The 19,065-nt window shown below is 37.6% G+C and overlaps 1 protein-coding gene across 1 annotated transcript; it reads left to right on the forward strand.

The window, feature by feature from the left end:
* Positions 1-1,487: 1,487 nt before the first annotated feature.
* On the forward strand, positions 1,488-14,383 carry LOC122110613 (guanylate-binding protein 5-like). Its single transcript, XM_042683197.1, has 11 exons — positions 1,488-1,670; positions 4,792-4,992; positions 5,540-5,667; positions 7,317-7,426; positions 7,736-7,965; positions 8,290-8,532; positions 9,781-10,061; positions 11,077-11,289; positions 12,185-12,287; positions 12,594-12,787; positions 14,147-14,383. The coding sequence occupies exons 2-11, from the start codon at positions 4,803-4,805 to the stop codon at positions 14,225-14,227; spliced, it is 1,773 nt and encodes a 590-aa protein (XP_042539131.1). The 5' UTR covers positions 1,488-1,670; positions 4,792-4,802; the 3' UTR covers positions 14,228-14,383.
* Positions 14,384-19,065: the final 4,682 nt, after the last annotated feature.

Raw genomic sequence — 19,065 nt, forward strand, 5'->3', positions numbered from 1 at the left:
TTTCTTTGAGGCAAATTTACAAACTTTATTTGAACAACAGTTCAATTACATAAGGCCATATAAGGAAAACATTATACATCAAGTTGTCAACTAACATTTAATAAATACACTTAAATATGACTTCAGGTCAACAGTGTTGATATTCTGATATTGAAAATAATAAATCCTTATTTTTAAAAAACTAGTGCCCCTGGGAACACAGCTTAAAGGTTTGCTTGCAGGCAGGCTAATTTTTCATAAAATTTCAAGGAGCCAGAATGAATGCAGATTGTAACATAGAAGGAAAGTAACTTGATAAAGGAATGAATTTTCAAGTGCAATGATACAGCTATTTAAATTCCACTGAAGTTTTTTTGAGGAATATTTACTTTGTTGGACTGTTGTTGCAGCTATTATTAGTTCTACATGGTTTATAGAAATACAAGGTAATAGTTCAGGACCAAATACAGCCCTCCCTTTATCGTCTATGTAGAAATAATTCTACTATCCCACTGTAATTAAGTTACAAGCATTAGTGTTTTAGTTATGTATTGCATGTAAAAAACATTAGTCCCAGCCAAGTGTGGGTGGTTCATATCTATACTCAAGAGGCTGAGATCTGAGGATATATCTCAGCAAAGAGCTAAGATAGAGGTGTGGTCCAAGTGGTATAACCTCAGCTGCAAGTGGAAAAATTAAGGGACAGCACCAGACCTGAGTTCAAGCCCCAGGATGAGGGGGAAAATTATTCATGAACTTAGAAGAACAAATTTTTATTATAGCTAATAATAATAGCTAATAGCTAATAATTACTTTATTGTGGTTGTTTGGAAGCTGTGATGGTAGTTCATTCAGCAAATATAGGAGAGCTATATAAAGTGCTTGGGTTTGAAGACTCACTGGCCAGTAGCTCTGTGGTTCTGAGCAAGTTACTAAGTGTCTAGGGACTATGCCTCTCATTCTCCTAAAAAAATGTATATGCTAGAAGAATTAAAATAGAATAATCTATATAAAGTTGTGAACATTATGCAGAGAACAGAGCCACTGTTTAGAAAATACATTATTAACTTTCTTGCATATTAAGTGACAAAACTTTCTTTTTCTGTCAGTTGAAATTCTCATTTATTACCTACTGTAAAAAGCATTAAATTTTATCACCACTCTCTGAAAGTTCATTTAACATTTTAGAAAATTAATCTCCCAAAGGATATGAGATTTCCACTTAAAAGTTTCATGCCCACAAACTGGAAATAAATCTTATTTTAGGAGAGAGTATAACACACACTTGGAAAAACTGCAAAAATATCTCGCAGTTCATTTTCAGTAACTACATCTAATTCTGGGAAATTGGGTGAAATCAACCCGCCCCTCCACCAAGCAGTTCAGGAAATCCCCATCGTCACTGCTTGCTTGTGGAATTTGCTTCTTGGTTTCACTTTCCAGTAGAGAAGTCCTTCTGACTGCTGGAATGCCGGTTCATATTCAAATAATCCTTTGTGGTGGGGGTGGGGAATGGAAGAGAAAGGAAACTGGCATGATTGGGGTAGACCACGTACCAGAAATGATGACAGCTAAACTAGGGTACAGTTGTCAGAACTCTTACCAAGTTCTCAAAGCAACTTTTTTGCCAGCACTAAAAGATCTCCCAGCAGCTCTAAAAGATCTCAGATCCTGAAGATTTTACTGTGAAGGTAAGATGGATCAGGGGAAGGAATTTTCAAGGTTGTTAGATTTTGAACATGTTCTACCTAGATGACACACAGCTTAACCTAGTATGCTGTACCTAAACTAGTAAAAACATAGTTGTGTGGTCAGAATAGCAGCAGGGTTTATTGTGTACCAAATGCTTTTGCTTCCTACTGAATTAGACACAGGTTTGGGCTGCAGTCAAAAATGCCTTACAGTGTTTCCTCCAAATGTCGTTTTAAGACCTTTTGAGGTCACAAATGCCTTTGCTAAAATCTGATTCTGCTGTTTCAAACTAGTCTTAAAAACCTCAAAATTATTTGAATAAGAAAGCAATAAATGAGTTTCTGTGCAAACAGCTTGGGAACATTGCCACAGACAAAAGAAAAAAAAGAAGATGAACTTCATGAAAATGAAGAGGTTGCATGACAGCAGCAATGCATGTTTAATTTGTTTAACTTGAAGGAAGATTTCCTCTTTTAGAAATACTTCTTGGCCTTTGTTTTATCTTTTTCTTGATACCTATTCCCTGTGTTGAAATTTCAGTACTACCCTGTCTGCTGTAAAGAACCACTTAAACACTAATGAACTGGACTTCAAATACTGTCTGGCCATTCTGGCCACTCCTTGTCACTCTTTCTTCCTTGGACTGTCTTACTATGCCACACTCTTCATGCAGCTCATATTTATAGATTTTCATTCACCCGATTGACAAGTGCTGCTTTCCTCTAAACTGAAATCAAAACAACATTAGACAAAGCAAAAGTAAACACACACACACACACCATAAGATAAAGGAAATCACATGTTTGAAAAGAGCTGTTTTCCCCAGAAATGCCATCAGCAGCACTTTCTCTGCATTTTCTCGTCTGTGTGTGGCATTTCAATTTTCTTCTTTTCATATTTCTTTTCTCTCTTACCACTCCCTGTTTTCTGAGCCAGCAGTTACACTGATGTAAATATGTATTTATTGACTTCCTCTTTTAGAAAACAGGCTTTTGAGTTGCATGCAATGCTAATATGATACAGCTAAGCCTAGGCTGGGGCTGCAAAAAAGGTCTAACTTTCTACAAAGCCCAAACTATGTGTTCCTATATATTTTGTTCCATGCTTGTATTGCTTTTATTTATAAAGTTATGGAACTCTTATTAGAGTTGGAGAGAATGCACCCCTGATGGCATGTTATAGTCTGAGTTATGAATGGCTGAGCAATAGCTAATATGTGGCTTTTGGGGGCAGGGGAGGGTCAGTCATGGGGCCTTCTGAGCTTGGGCGCTGTCCCTCAGCTCTTCAGCTTAAGGTGAGGTCTCTACCATTTGAGCCACAATGCCACTTCTGACTTTTTCTGCTTATTTGTTGCTGAGGAATTGAAACCTAGGGCCTCATGTATGCAAGGCAAGCACCCTACCACTGAGCCACCTTCCTAGCCCCTAATATGTGGCTTTAACAGAGTGATATTCCAATCTGATTTACAGAGCTGGCTTTTCTAAAAGCATTAAAGATGCTATCCAAATACCACCTATGACAAGGTATAAAATACAATATTATTCATAAAGAAGTTTGAAAACTCAGACAAATTAGCTTTCTCACTTTTATGCTAAAGCATAAAAGCTCATATACCCAACATGTACTTATAGATTTGATTATCTTTTGTTTTTCTAACAATGAGTCGTCACTGCAAGGTTTGTACCTTTTGATCCTCTGATAACATTTCTAGCATCTGTTACACAAGGCAAGCAGAATTCTAGGGTGGTAAGGAACCAATATTTAATTAGAAATGGACTAAGATGAAAAGACACTCAGTATTTGAGCCCCTAAATCCATCTAAATGCACTAGGTATTTCTTGACTCCACTATCTGGTACCCTGCCATTTTTGAAGGCTTTTCCTAATGTCTGCTCCCAAGTCATCTGAATTTTAATTTATGTGATTTTTTAAAAAAAAAGCATTGGCTATGAAAAGAGAAAATAGGTATTCACGATTGTTCAAAACAACAATAGCTAGACATGGTGAACACCTGTAATCTCAATCTTTGGCAGACCTTGCAGGAGGATTATGAGGTCAAGATCAGCCTAGGATATATCATGAGGCACTGTTTCCAAAACTAAAAATGAAACAAAAACAGAAACAGAAACAAAAATTAACAAGGAGACTCATAGTTTCTCCTGTCAACTAACACAAGAATCTTGGTCATTTCACTTAAAGATTTCAGTGAAAAAATGAAAGAGATGACTTGTTTTTAGCTTTTGTAATTAATAATCATTTCTACAATGGAAGATAATGGTTCTTTATGAAAAGGAAATCTAGAAAAGTATAAAATGATTTTCTCAGGGATTTTTCATATTGAAGGAATCGCTTCCCAGAAGTAGTGATTTTGATTTTTAAATCATTCAAACAATGATAAAATTATCTTAAGTTGAAGTTCTGTGTCAAAGAGGGCATTAATGCATGTTTAAAAAATTTGTTAGATACCACTATATATTTAATGCATTGCATTATGACTAGATATAGTAAGAGAAAAGCAACAAGTGCAATATAAGAAAGAATACTCATAAGCAATCAATCTAGGGATTTCAGGAGTTAAAAATACAAAACATGTAAACCTAAAGCTAATGAAATCAATGAGATTTAACTTGTCAGTAGATTTAAATTATCAATGGGGTAGACTCAGGAAGTGAGTTTCTCATATTTTCATCAAATTAGGATAAATTAGGTATCCTATAGCAGTCCTGTAAGGATTTAGGAAGTATTTTTCTTTCTTTTTTGTGGGGGGAGGGGTCCGGTCTTGGGGCCGGAACTCTGGGCCTGGGTGCTGTCCCTCAGCTCTTCAGATCAAGGTGAGCACTACACCACTTGAACCACAGTGCCACTTCCAGCTTTTTTCTTATGTGATGCCGAGGAATCAAACTCAGGGCATCATGCGTGCAAGGCAAGTGCTCTACCACTGAGCCACCTTCCCAGCCCCAGGAAGTATTTTTCTTTGTTGCTTCTTTTTCTTTTCAGTTGTTATTTCCCTCTGAAACTGGCTAGTATGTATACTGGCTAGTGTATGTTTACTGGGCCAGTAGGCAAATAGTCTTTCCTTAACCACTAGATACTCCATCTCTGCCCATGTCTTCTCTTGCAGACATCTTAGTCATGGGCCCAGAGATCAACATGCCAGGCCCAGTGTGTCTGATTGAGAATACTGAAGAGCAGCTAGTTGTCAACAAGGAAGCTCTGGAGACCCTGTCTGCCATCTCACAACCTGTAGTGGTGGTGGCCATTGTGGGCCTCTACCGCACTGGCAAATCCTACCTGATGAACAAGCTGGCTGGCAAACAAAAGGGTAAGTGCCATCTCAAAGGTTCTACTGAGTCTCCTTAGCCTACCCTCACTGACAGGGGTCCAGCATGAGTATATGAGGAAGATAAACTTAAGAGTGAGGATGAATAGTGAATGTCAATGTTTGGGTCACAGCTGTCTTCTTATCTTAGGGGAGATGAAGGCAGCCCTCTGTCCTTGATATGTCTTCCTTTATTTTCCTTAATATCTCCCTGAGGAAAGTATACTGTGACCCGCACATAAGGGGATATAGGGAGTACGGTGTCTGTTTAATAGTTTTTATATACAAAATATTCAAATTTTATTAGTATCACCTCATTTTTTAAGAAAAAAACTTTGCTTTCTACATATCCTTTTTAAGATCAATAAAAAAATTTAAAAACCCTTTCAAGCCCAATGTACACTATTCATCATCCAATCACTGAACTCAGACCATTGCTCAAATTACCTGCTACCTCATTATCTGTACTCCTTAAGCCCTAGGCCCATCATCAATAACACAGCCACATTTCCAGCCCCGGCCCCATGATCTCTTCTTTGCTCTTTGTCAGGCTTTTCTGTCGGATCCACAGTGCAGGCTCACACCCAAGGAATCTGGATGTGGTGTGTGCCTCACCCCAGCAAGCCCGACCACACTCTGGTTCTTCTGGACACTGAAGGACTGGGAGATATGCAGAAGGTGACAAAAGCGGATTCTATTTTAATTCACTTTCTCATCTCTGAACATTGTTTATTTAGGGAATGTTTTACTTTGTTTCCTTGTTTGGTTTTTTCTAAACTTGCCTTTTCCCTTGATCATACATTCCTTTCTTTCCCTTTTCTATTTTAAAGAGTATGGAAGCATGAAGTTGGAAAACTTATTTGTAAGACAGAATCAGTATTAGCAATACCATACCAATGGCAAGCTTAGGAGTTTCTGGGTACACAAAGATGATACAAGCCTGGTCCTGCAGAGAGTGTAGTTTAATAGTGGGCTCTGATTCAGATAAATTTCTGTTCAAATCAAGGTTCTAGCACTTGGAGCTCTCTGATTTTAGTAAGGATAGTAAGGTCCCCAAGCCTTTAGATTACTCTTCGGTATTACTCAACCCACTATTTGGATAGTAATCACATGGGCCTTTCCTCATGGCATGTTATACATTTAACAACTAGATTATTAGGAAAATTGCCTTGATTCATAACCTAAAGTGAGGTCAGTAAGAAGAGACTTAGGAAAAGATTTGTGCAGTTGACTTTTAGGAGTTTGGATGACATGATTCTGTTTCCTTCTCTTACATTTTATTATAGGCACAATAGATATGTGCATCTGACCATATAAAATAATTATTGAAATGAACTCTAGGAAGTGGAAAAGAGGGTTTTTTTTTCTTTGTTGCTTTTTTTGTTCTCCTTTCCTTTTGTCCACTTGTTCATTTATCGGTCTTTGGGAAAGTTGGGGGAACACAGAAATGGTGCAACAAACAGTGAACAGATACAGCAGCAATACTCACTAGGCCCCATGACCCTTGTGGGTGGAGATGAGAGAGAAAAACTGGGAGAGGGGAAAAAAAGGGGTGACATTGTTCAAAAAGAAATGTACTCTTTATCTGACTTAAGTTAACTGTAAGCCCTCTTTACATCACCTTTATAATAATAATAAAAAAAAATTGTCTTTTGTGGGACTTGAAATCTGGGCCTGGGTGCTGTTCCTAAGCTCTTCAGCTCAAGACGAGCACTCTATCACTTGAGCCACAATGCCATTTCCAGTTTTCTGGTGGTTAATTAGAGAGTTTCGCAGATTTTCCTACCCGGGCTGGCTTTGAACTGTGATCCTCAGATCTCAGCCTCCTGAATAGTTTAGGATTACAGGCATGAGCCACTGGTACCCAGCAATAAATATTTTTTTAAAAAAGATTTAAAGATGGTGAGCCATAATGTGTGAGTTCTGGTTTCCTCACAATATTACAATATTAAACACATCTCACTATATTATTTATGGAATTAAATGAGATTATTAATGTAACTACCTTGTGGGTCATAATTAATGAATAAAATAATCATGTATATTGTGTATTTGGGTCAGTATTGCTTCAGACTCTAGAAGACTTTGAATTTGAATATTCTGGTTTCTCCATTATCTTTGACCACTCATTTTAAAAGTATTTTAAAAAGGAAATGGCAAGTTAATAATAGATGAATCACTATGAAATTACCAATAAGCAAAGTATATAAAGCTCGAGACTAACAACCATTTTTGTCATTTGATATTTATAGATAAAGATATTGTCTTCAATGCTTGTTCATCTAGGAAAACCATGGGATGTGATTTTATACTTTTTCTGATTTTAGGTTGATAACAAGAAAGATGACCAGATCTTTGCACTGGCAATCCTTTTGAGCAGCACCCTTGTTTACAATACCATGAGCAAAATCGACCAAGGGGCTATTGACCTACTTCAGTATCCTTTTGAGTTAAAGCATGAAAACCAAGATAGAGAGAACTCACCAGCTGTGTCTGTGAGGACTTGAGAGAATTAAAAATGAAAATATGATAGAGAGTGAAGTATAAGGACAAAAGGCTGCATATATTCAGTGAGGGAATGCTGACTTGCCTAAGGACAACATGGTGTACGGACATAGGGGCTATAGTCTGGGTATTCAGTAATAGAATACTGACTTGATTAAGTGTCAGAGGGAAAGGAAGTTAGGAAGAGGTCAGCGCTAAGATACAGTCTTACATTTCCAAGTTTTCCTCAACCTCATCTCAGCAATGTTACAGAAATAACAGATCTGCTCAGAGCAAGAGCCTCCTCTCATCTTGATGGGGTTGAAGATGCTGCTGATACTGTGACATTCTTTCCTGACTTAGTGTGGACTCTGAGGGACTTCTACCTTGACCTGGAAACTGATGGACAACTCGTCACAGCAGATAAGTACCTGGAGAACTCACTGAGGCCAAAGGAAGGTAAGAGACCTACTGGTTGGGAAAAAAGAAAAAGTAACTCAAGAAATGATACCATTTGTATCAGCAGCCAAATGTACTGTTTTCTATATTTACCTACCAGGCTATCTTATAAAATAAATGATTAGTCATTTTAGAAGCAACAGATAGGTGCAATATTAAATTTCATTGCTCCCCTCATCTTATGAGAAATTTGATTCCTTATATTCTTTTCATGATTATTTTCTTTTAGTATTTTTGAGTAGGCTTTGTAGAGACATTAACCTTAGTAACCTTAGGAGAAATAAAATGTGTTTAAGAGAAATACATTGTCATGAATTTTAATTCTATACTAAATACATACTACTTTTCCTTCTCAAGGTAGTGATCAGAGGAGTCAGAATTATAATTTACCCCGTCTATGTATACAGAAGTTCTTCCCAACAAGGAAATGCTTTATCTTTGACACACCTATTCATGGGAAGAAACTTGGCCAGCTTGAAACATTGTGTGATGATGAGCTGGATCACGAGTTTGTGCAACAAGTGGCAGAATTCTGCTCCTACATCTTCAGCCATTCCAAGATCAAAACTCTTCCAGAAGACATCAAGGTCAATGGACCTCGTAAGTCTCTTTTTTAAAATACTTTTTAGCTCAACATGAAGAAAAGGGACCCATAATAGCCTCCTCATAATGCCAATGTTGGCAAATGTATAAGGAATAATCACCGTGGAAATCATAACACCATGTTTATAAAAGTTCTAGCACTTGCAGCTCTCTGATTTTGGTAAGGATAGTAAGGGTCCCCAAGCCTTTTAGTCCTCAAGCCTTTTATTTATTCTTCGGCATTACTCAACCCACTATTTGGATAGTAATCACATGGGCCTTTCCTCATGGCATGTTATACATTTATCAACCAGCTTTGAATATCAGATCGATTTCTAGTGGGGTTCTTTTATTAATGTTTTCAAGGTTACATAAGTTAGGAGAATAATAAAAGTCAGATCCACTTCAGTAAGTTTTATCCATTGGAGACCCACTGTTGAATTGGACACACTGCATGGGCTGACAACATTTGTCCATCAAATATATGGAATTCATATTATGTTATACAAGCTAGACAAATCTAAGACAGGCAAGACATACATGTTCCCTGCAGAAATAGAACTAGTTGGCACAGATATTAAACATGGGCACAAATTGTCTCGAATCTTGAAAGATATTTAATCAGATTTCATAAAGAACACAGTATTTCAGAACTCTGTAAATAGCTGATGTGTATTATATAGAGCAATTGCACTCCCTGTGTGGAAAGACTGACATAGGAGTAAAACAGAGAATTACAACATATCAGGAAACCCTGCTCTGAATTTTTCAGTTAGCCATTTTACAGTGGAGAGTATTTTTTATAACATCTTAATTAGAAGATAGTAAAAAACAAATTGAAAATTATGAGGACAATGAAAAACTGTGAAAGAATAAAAGAAAGGGATATATAAAGAGGCAAAGTTTAGCATTCTGATCAAATAAACATTTATTAATTTTATGTAGTCATCTTCTTAGTTCTACGTGAATAAGGATGAAATTTGGATGTCACAAAACCTTTTGAGATTTTCTCTATTTCTTCTTTGAATGCTATTCTATTTCTCTTCTCTTTTTTATTTCCCAACAAAAGAGAAATTTAACTTCTTATACAATTTCCCAGTGGAACTTATCCGGGCCATTTGAGTTCTGTCTACTATGCTGAAACATGATGTACTTTGACATTCATGTTATTGACATAACATACATGTTTACCCATTAAGAATCATTCTGTGTAGAGCATAGACTCCTTTTCTGTAAATAGTGCCAATATCTCTTCTGGCTATGTAGGTCTAGAGAACCTGGTGCTGACCTATGTTAATGCCATCCACAATGGAGAACTGCCCTGCCTGGGGAACACAGTGCTGGCCTTGAGTCAGATAGAGAATGCAGCTGCAGTACAGAAAGCCATGAGTCACTATGACCAGGAGATGACCCAGAAGGTGCAGCTCCCTACAAACACACTCCAGGAGCTGTTGGACCTGCACAGGGCCTGTGAGAAAGAAGCTATAGAAGTTTTCAAGAAGAATTCTTTCAAGGATGAGGATCAAGGTTTCCAGAAAGAATTAGAGGTAATTTTTTTTTGTCTAGCTTATTGGCTATAGAATTAGACAACATAGCTGGGCGCTGGTGGCTCACGCCTGTAATCCTAGCTACTCAGGAGGCTGAGATCTGAGGATCATGGTTCAAAGCCAGCCCGGGCAGGAGAGGCCGTGAGACTCCTGTCTCCAATAAACCACCAGAAAACCGGAAGTGGCGCTGTAGCTCAAGTGGTAGAGCGCTCGCCTTGAGCTGAAGAGCTGAGGGACAGCGCCCAGGCCCAGAGTTCAAGCCCCACGACCGACAAAAAAGAATTAGACAACATATAGCTATGACAGGCAAAATAGTACTATCTGAGAAAAGATATTCTCACTAGAATGGGAAATGACAGTACTCACTAAGAAGGCCTTGAAAACTCATGTGTAACCTTTCTCATCTTTGCAAACCTTGAACTTTTCCACATGAACACAACTCACTTTTACTATAATATGTGCATGGCTAAAACTCAAATTGGTTATACTTCTCTAAAAAATGTATATACAAGCTTGGCTCTAGTGTCTCATGCCTGTACTCTTGGGGAATTTGTGCCATGAGTTCAAAGCACAAATAAATGTCTACTTTTTTTATATAATCAAGCAAATAGACTTGCCATTTCAATGCTAACATACATAAGTTTATTAGTAGTAGAATAAGCAAGTATTGTTCCAGATAATCGTTTTATTCTATGTTCACATCAAAAGTGGAGAATAAGTGAAACCACAAACATTGTAAAATAAGTTTCATTTTACACAAGGACACTAAGCTACAGCTTATGTCTGAATCTGAAATAACATCTTGAAAAAGGCAAAATTCAGGAAATTCCTAAAGAAGGTAAATGTTATTTTTCAGAATGTCATCACTTTGGAACTCCTTTAAGTTTGAAGAAAAGAATACAATCTTACATATATTTCTCTAATTCATTAAAAAAAAATGTAAATTCTTTTTGCAAATGATTTCCAGAAATGCTAAACTGTTGCTAACATCTAAATGGGTTTTATCCCCATGAAGGCCCTACTACATACAAAGCAAGAAGCTATTTGTCAGAAGAACTTGGAAGCGTCTTCTGAACGCTGCTCAGCCTTACTTCAGGATATTTTTACTCCGCTGGAAGCAAACATGCAGCTGGGGATTTATTCTAGACCAGGAGGCCATAATCTCTACATTCAGAAGATAGAAGAGCTGAAGGCACTATACTACCAGAAGCCTGGGAAAGGAATCCAGGTATCACTGGATTTTTTGAAATCTATTAGTTTTTATCTATTTTATCTATTTTGTCTATTATATCTACTATATAGACACTATTTATAGTATTTTACCTAGTAGTTTAATCTATTCGTTATTGGAGACTGCTGGAGTTGCAATACAAAGCTATTAATAAGAAAAGGAAAGACAGGAATACAGGAACAGAGATGAGATTTACAGAGTGAGTTATGCTTTGTGGAGTGACCATGTATGGAAAATTATGTGGCTGTACTGAGGTAGGTCCTGGCACATAACTGACAATTAACAACACTTGTAGGATTAACCTGAACTATTCAATGAGCACCAGATTATAGTGCAGCCATCTATGTTCAGAAGCAACAAAGGGACCTTTTCTATCTATACAGGATAGAATCCCAACAACTGACTTTAAGAACAATGAATAATTGATTGGATTATATAAACTAAGATCTAATGATTTTAATATAGTTTCAACAGCTCAGTGTCATCAATTTCCCTTCTTTTTTCCTTCACACTCCAGATTCCATTTTTCTCTTTTGTTTTCTTATCTTACAGTCTCACCCTTCATGGTAAGAGAGATGAAAATAGGTACAAGTTTAGGTAAATTTAGTGCTTAGGTCTCAGAGAAGAAAGAGTATTTTTTATGTTAATCTTTTAAAAGCTCAAGTTCCAGTGTTGTTGCTTAAAAAAAAAAAAACCTTTCAGCACATCCATTACATCTAATTGTGCTTTGTATGACCCCAAGTGAATCACAACCACTCCTGTAGCAGGAAAGTCTTGAGGCAATTCTACAGCTCAGATACAGGAAAGCACCTGCTACAATGAAAAAAGAAATGCAGACATTACAGTATTTCTACCACACTTCTAATTATTTTGCATGTTTCTGGGCTTATAGGCTGAGGAAGCTCTACAGACTTATTTACATTCCAAGAAGCCTGTGAGTGATGCAATTCTACAGACAGACCAGGCGCTCACTGCCAAGGAAAATGAGATGAAAGGTGAGAAAAAAATAGAAGAAAAGAATAGACATTATGCAAGATGAACAAAAATGTTCTACTTCAAATTCTTGCAATCTGGCCAGCCAGATGACTCATCTAGAGCAAGAATGACCATGTTGCTTCTTTGCTCCACAGGCTGAGCTGATTAGAGCCAGATACCCTCAATATGATCTTCTAAAGAAAACAAATTACCCAAAGATTTTATCTGTGGAATTAAAACAAATAAACAACAACAACAAAAAGAGTGGGAGGCAGAAGGATGAGATTTAGGAATCTAAAAGATACTTGTCTTCTTTTTTTCTGTAGTGCAACGTGCAAAAGCAGAGACTGCCAGGGCTGATGCACAAAGATTGGAGGAGCTTCACAGGATGCAACAAAAGTTGATGGAGGAGAAGGAGAGACTCCATCAGAAGCAACTGAGGCAAATGGAGATCAACAGAGCATACTTTCTGGCAGAGCAGAAGAGGGCTGAAGAACAGCGGCTCCAGCTATTCCTCCAGGTATTATTTGTTGTCTTACTTAGTCCCCCTGTCTGTAAGAAACAGAGCTTGATCAAATGACAAAGGGGCAAAGATATCCTACCATGGAGGCTCGGGGTTAGGACTTCAGCCAGACTGCTAGGTTTGAATCCAAGTACTACTTCTGAACATACATACAGATTAGGCAAGTTTTCTGAGACCATATTTGTTGCCTTACTTTCTGAGTGCATCATATTTTTCCTTCTGTAGAATGGAGACATCAATGTATGTATTTTATATGGTTGTTCTTAGAACTAAATACACTAAGGTTCATGTTTAGAATCACATTTGGCCCAGAGTAAGCAAAATGAATTTTTAAGTAAAATGAATACATTTCTGGCCCACATGAGTAGGCTTTTTATTTGGACAACCTTATGCTTTAAGCAAAGATACAATGACACATGAATTTCATGCTACTGTGTCTTTGTTCTTGTCTTTCCTCTATTATCTCTGGACTAGTGACCTTGAGCTTGTAGAATTGTTTGTGGGTTTTTTTCATCCATTCCTTTACTGTGCCAGCATTCAGTAGTAGTTTGTATTTACCTAGCCCTCTATAAAATCCTTTACATGCATTCTCTTATCTTACCACTGTGAGATTGAAATATTGTGCCCCCAGTTTTCAGATGAGATTCCTAAGAGATAACTAAATGCTAGTATCACTAGCCTTCCAAGTTGTTGAAACTACCTTCCCATAGAGTGGGATCTGCAGGGCAGCCTCTCCTGCAAACCTGGTGTGAAATTCCTATGAACGTGCCCTCAGTAGACAGATAGTCCTACTCCCACAACCCCCCACCTTGCCAATCCATCTGCACACAAAGATAGTCAATCTATATTTTTTGTGATTTTAGTTCTTTCTTGAAGAACAGTGTGCACCATGTACACAATGTGGATTTTTATTTCCTGAATTTTTTCTACTCTCTACCTAAGAATGAGATGACCTAGATCATATCCCTCACCTAATGCACAAACAAAACACCTAATTTTATCATTTTGATGTTCTATAATATATCAGCTTCTTCTCTTAAAATTGTCCCTAATATCTTATGTGTGACTAAGAACTGAAGTCAATATCTGACTAAGGTTTCCCTAGGAAATTATGTAGAATAGGGATATGAAGACTTGAGATAGAATTCTAGAGACATAACATTTCAGGGATTGAGATATAATAAACCTAGATCTAGAGAAAGAGGAGAGTTAAAATCTACATGAGTACACTAGATGTACATGAACAGAAGAGAGATATTCAAGTGCTATCTTGCTGCTCTTGACTATTCAGTGATGTAGGCCATCAGAAATAAACTTGATCTTAATTTTGCTAAGATTTATAACTTTTACTCATAGCTCCTTAGGAAGAGGCTGAAAGACTCAGAGCAGCCCAAGAAGCTGAAAGAAGAAGACTCGAGGAAATGCTCTGGCATTTAGAGAACAGGAGGCACTCACGTGATCACTGTATCTTATGCTAATGTGCTAAATATCGAGGTTTTCTTTTCTTCCTCCTTCACTGAAGAAACAAAGAGATGAAAAACTAAACAACTAGGAACCAATAACAATTAAATAATCCTAGTGACTCCTGTCCAATTGTTTGGTTTTGCTTTTTTGTCTCAAAGTATTGCAAAGTTGCATGGGGGGAGGGGGTGTTGATCACATGGGCTCAGCTAGATGGACTGGATGATGATCTGCGCTCAGGGGCATTGCCCCTGCTGGCTGGCTTATGCTGGAAGCCACTAGGTGCCAAAGGTATCATAAAGTATGGGTGGTTTTTTTCTTTACCATTCTGGCCTCACATTTGCTAGGCTACTGCTGTCCCATTCTCGGCCCTTTGTTCCTGATTTTTCAAAATAAAAGTCTTTCCACTTCTGTCAGAAGTTTACTAGGACCACTACCCTCTTTTTTAGGCTTCTCAAGTAGCAACGAATAAATGGGGGAGGTTTTACTTATTCAGTCTCAAATCATGATCCCCCCAAACCATGCCTACTGAGCAGCTGTAATTACAGGCATAAGCCACAACACTCAGCCTTGTTTAATTTTATTCTTGCTACATTGAAAATTTTTTTGTTGGTTATGGGCTTGAACTCTGGGCTTGGGCGCTGTCCCTCAGTTCTTGAGCTCAAGGCTAGTGCTCCACCACTTGAGCCACAGCGCCACTTCCGGTTTTCTGGTGGTTTATTGGAGATAAGAGTCTCACGTCTAGACTTTCCTGCCCAGGCTGGCTTTGAACCATGATCCTCAGATCTCAGCCTCCTGCGTAGCTAGGATTACAGGAGTGGGCCACCAACTACCAGATTACAGTAAAAATTTTAAATCTATATTTTGGGCAATTAAATATGAAAGTCCACTGATTTTTTTTAAATTATAGACTATCTAGATTAGTGCACTTTTTAGCTACAAAGATCTCTTTGACACTGTAACTCTATCTCTTTGTTTTTATTTTCTTCAGGACTTAAAATTCTATAGGTAAGCCTTCTGAATTTCCTGCAGGAAATTAACAATTACTTTAAGATTACAATTGAAATGGGCTTTATTGCATCATTTTATTTGTGTTCTGCTTATTTTACTTAATTCTAGTAAAAACATGTTTATTTGTGCTCTGCTTATTTTACTTAACATCAGCAAAGTCGAATTGTACAATTAATTGTAGGAGCATTACACAAAGGTCTCTTATTGTTGCTGTCATTAACTGCTTACTTGTACAAGAACCTGTCCACTTAGTTATAAGAGCTTGAATATTTTTTGTTTTTCAAAATATGATTTGCTTATTTTCAGAACAAAATAAAATCCATGTTTGTCTGTACTTTCCCATCCTCTTCTCTGAAGAATTTTGTTTCTCTAAACATCTTATATCACATAAGGACATACATTGCAAACTATGTTCAGCTGAACCTGAAGTTCAGAAGGAAGTAGTACATGGGCTGAGTATGTGTTCAACAATACACTAGAATTACCTTTGCAAACTGTAGAAGCTCATACAAGAAACAATAAAGTACATTTTAAGATCCAAGGAAAGTGCATAGTACAAAAAAATCCCCTCCTTTATATCAATAATATTCATCTTAAATTTTAAAATATCATTAACCTAACCAAAGATATAAAGTAACTATTTAATGAAAACTATAAAAACTTTAAGAAATCATAGAGGACACCAGGAAATGGAAAGACCTTCCACGTCCTTGGATAGGCAGAATCAATATTGTGAAGTTGGCCATACTGCCAAAAATGATATACAAATTCAATGCAATTCCAATCAAAATCCCAATGACATTCATTACTGAAATACAGAAAACAGTCCAAAAAATCATATGGAATAACAAAAGACCTAGAATAGCCAGAACAATTTTAGGGAAAAAAAAGACAACACGGGAGGGATCTTGATGATGGACTTTAAATTCTACTATAGAGCCATAATAACAAAGACAGCTTGATGCTGGCACAAAAACAGACCTGAAGACCAATGGAATAGATTAGAAGATCCAGAAATAAAACCACACGCCTACAGTCAGCTGATATTTGACAAAGGAGCCAAAGACATCATACAGTGGAAGAAGCACAGCCTCTTCAACTACTGGTGCTGAGAAAACTGGGCAGCCACATGCAGAAAACTAAAAGTGGACCCCAGCCTGTCACCATGCACCAACATCAACTCAAAATGGATTAAAGACCTTAACATCAAACCTGAAACTCTGAAACTACTTCAGGACAGAGTAGGAAAGACCCTTGAACTTATAGGCACAGGCAGGAACTTCCTGAAAAGAGTCCCAGGGTCACAACAAATAAAAAGTTTCTGCAAAGCTAAAGTTATAGCAACCAAACTAGAAAGAAAGCCAACTAATTGGGAAAAATATTTAGCAGCAATATATCAGACAAGGGGTGAATATCCTGTACATACAGGGAACTCAAGAAACTAATCCCTCCCAAACCTAACAAACCAATTACTAAATGGGAAAAGGAACTAAAGAAAGACTTCTCAGAAGAGATAAAGATGGCAAAGAAACACATGAGGTAATGTTTACCATCCCTGGCTATAAAGGAAATGCAAATAAAAACAACCCTGAGATACCACCTTACCCCAGTCAGAATGTCCCACATCCTAAATTCAGCCAACGACAAATGATGGAGGAGATGCAGAGAAAGGAGAACTCTATTGCACTGCTGGTGGGAATGTACACTAATACAACCACTCTGGAAAGCAGTCTGGAGGTACCTCAGATCTCCCGTCTGACCCAGCCATACCACTGCTAGGCATCTATCCTGAGCAACAGGAACCAGGATACAAGGACACATGCACCTCCATGTTCATTGCAGCACTGTTCACAAAAGCCAAGCTATGGAAACAGCCCAGATGCCCCACAGATTCAAAAATTGGGGTACCTATATACAATGGAATATTATGCAGCCATAAGAAAGGACAAAATAATTGCATTCACAGGGAAATGGATGGAGAAAAAAATCATTTTGAGTGAGATAAGCCAAGAGCAAAGAGACAAATGGCACAGGGTCTCCCTGATATGTGGATGTTAAATCCAAAATGTAAGGTAATACAACAAAGTAAACAAGACTCAAGAAACAAAGGAGCTCCACTCATCTGGTCCTATCATTACTAAATGACCTCATGTTGCTGACCACACATATGGTATATATATGCACATTTGAGGGAAACAAGGAGGAGAACACAGGAACAGGGGGAAACATACAACAGCCCATCAGCTGCACTGGACATTGATCAAAATGAACTAAGCAATTCAATGGCAGCGATGGGAGGGAGGGAATGAGAGAGAAAGAGGGAACAGCTGACACTAAGCAAAAGGAAAGCAATGTACATATCATCCAGTGTGAAAGAAATAGCTGTACAGTAAAAGCTCATAGACTTCACAAACTTTACAGACCACAATAAAGACAATTTGTCCCAAGTAAGGGTAAGGGAGGGAAGGGTTAGTGGGAGAACAAACAAGGGAGAGGTAATAATGCTCCACAAAAAATGCCTTACTCATGTAACTGTAACCTCTCTGTACAGTTTCTTTACAATAAAACAAAATTTTAAAAAATTAAAAATATCTTTTGAACAACTATTGTACACTTGAAAATGAATGAGAAGAATGTCAAGCGGGTCCTTCTGGGATGGGGGTATTCGTAAGGGGGAGTAGGGAAAATGGAGAGGTTGAAAGAAGGTAAATATGTTCAAAATCTATCTGGACATAAATAAAATGGAGGGCTGGGAGATGGCTCAGTGGTAGAGCACTTGCCTTGCATGCCTGAGGCCCTGGGTTCGCTTCCTCAGCACCACATAAGCAAAAAGAAAAAAAACGAAAGTGGCGCTGTGGCTCAAATGGTAGAGTGCTAGCCTTGAGCTGAAGAGCTGAGGGACAGCGCCCAGGCCCAGAGTTCAGGCCCCAAGGCCGGACCCAAAAACAAAAACAAAAATAAATAAATAAAATGGGAGCTGTTATTTATTTGGGGAGGTTGAAGGAGTGTGATGATCAAGATATATAGTAAGAATATATAAACATGTCTGAATGAACCCTCCCTGAATTGATGCTAATAAAAATAGTGGAAAAAATAAAAATTTTAAAAATGAGACCCAGCAGAATTATAATTCATTTACAACATTTCCACCCCTCTGTAGTTAGCATGAGCTTATCTTAAATAACTGATATCTGTATCTCTACTTCTCCTGATCTTTTTTCCAACACCAAAAAGGCTTTTCCTGATTTCTAAAGTATAGAAACCAATAGTCACATGCTATGTTCACCACTTGTCAAACAGTTTTGTTCTGCCAGTTTCCTCGGCTTCCATTTCCACTAATACTCTGTCTTATAGGGTAGAGATGTGGCACATTGCACAGGAAGGTGATGAGGGTGGCAAGTTTTGTTAGGCTATATCCACTATACTATGTTTTCTGGTCTTAAATCTGTGAAATAAATTAGTTAACATACATGCAATAAAAAGCAAGAAAACCGATGTCAACACTTAGAACACAGCCTTCCTAACACGTATTTTTACCTCATAGACTTCTGATTTCACAGAATAGTCAAGTAATATAACTCTTCTGAGGCTGAAGTCTGTAGATATTCTTTCCAGCACTACATGGAAACAAATACAACTTAGTAGTTCATATTTTAAGTAGTTATTAATACTAGGTAATATTTTTCTGATTTATTTTGTGCCTGTGGTGGGACTACAACACAGCTACTGCTCACAAAAATTTTATGAACAAGCTAGATGCTGGTGGCTCACACCTGTAATCCTAGCTACCAAGGAGGTTGAGT

The sequence above is a fragment of the Dipodomys spectabilis genome, unplaced genomic scaffold, assembly GCF_019054845.1.
Source record: "Dipodomys spectabilis isolate Male_0828 unplaced genomic scaffold, ASM1905484v1 ptg000002l, whole genome shotgun sequence".
NCBI lineage: Eukaryota > Metazoa > Chordata > Mammalia > Rodentia > Heteromyidae > Dipodomys > Dipodomys spectabilis.

Bases quoted from the DNA above. Each gene is read 5' to 3' on its own strand.
- LOC122110613 (XM_042683197.1), top strand. From the start codon at position 4,803: ATGGGCCCAGAGATCAACATGCCAGGCCCAGTGTGTCTGATTGAGAAT. The intron at 5,668-7,316 runs GTGACAAAAGCG...TTCTGATTTTAG, and splicing joins GACTGGGAGATATGCAGAAG to GTTGATAACAAGAAAGATGA. The intron at 7,427-7,735 runs GTATCCTTTTGA...ACCTCATCTCAG, and splicing joins GGGGCTATTGACCTACTTCA to CAATGTTACAGAAATAACAG.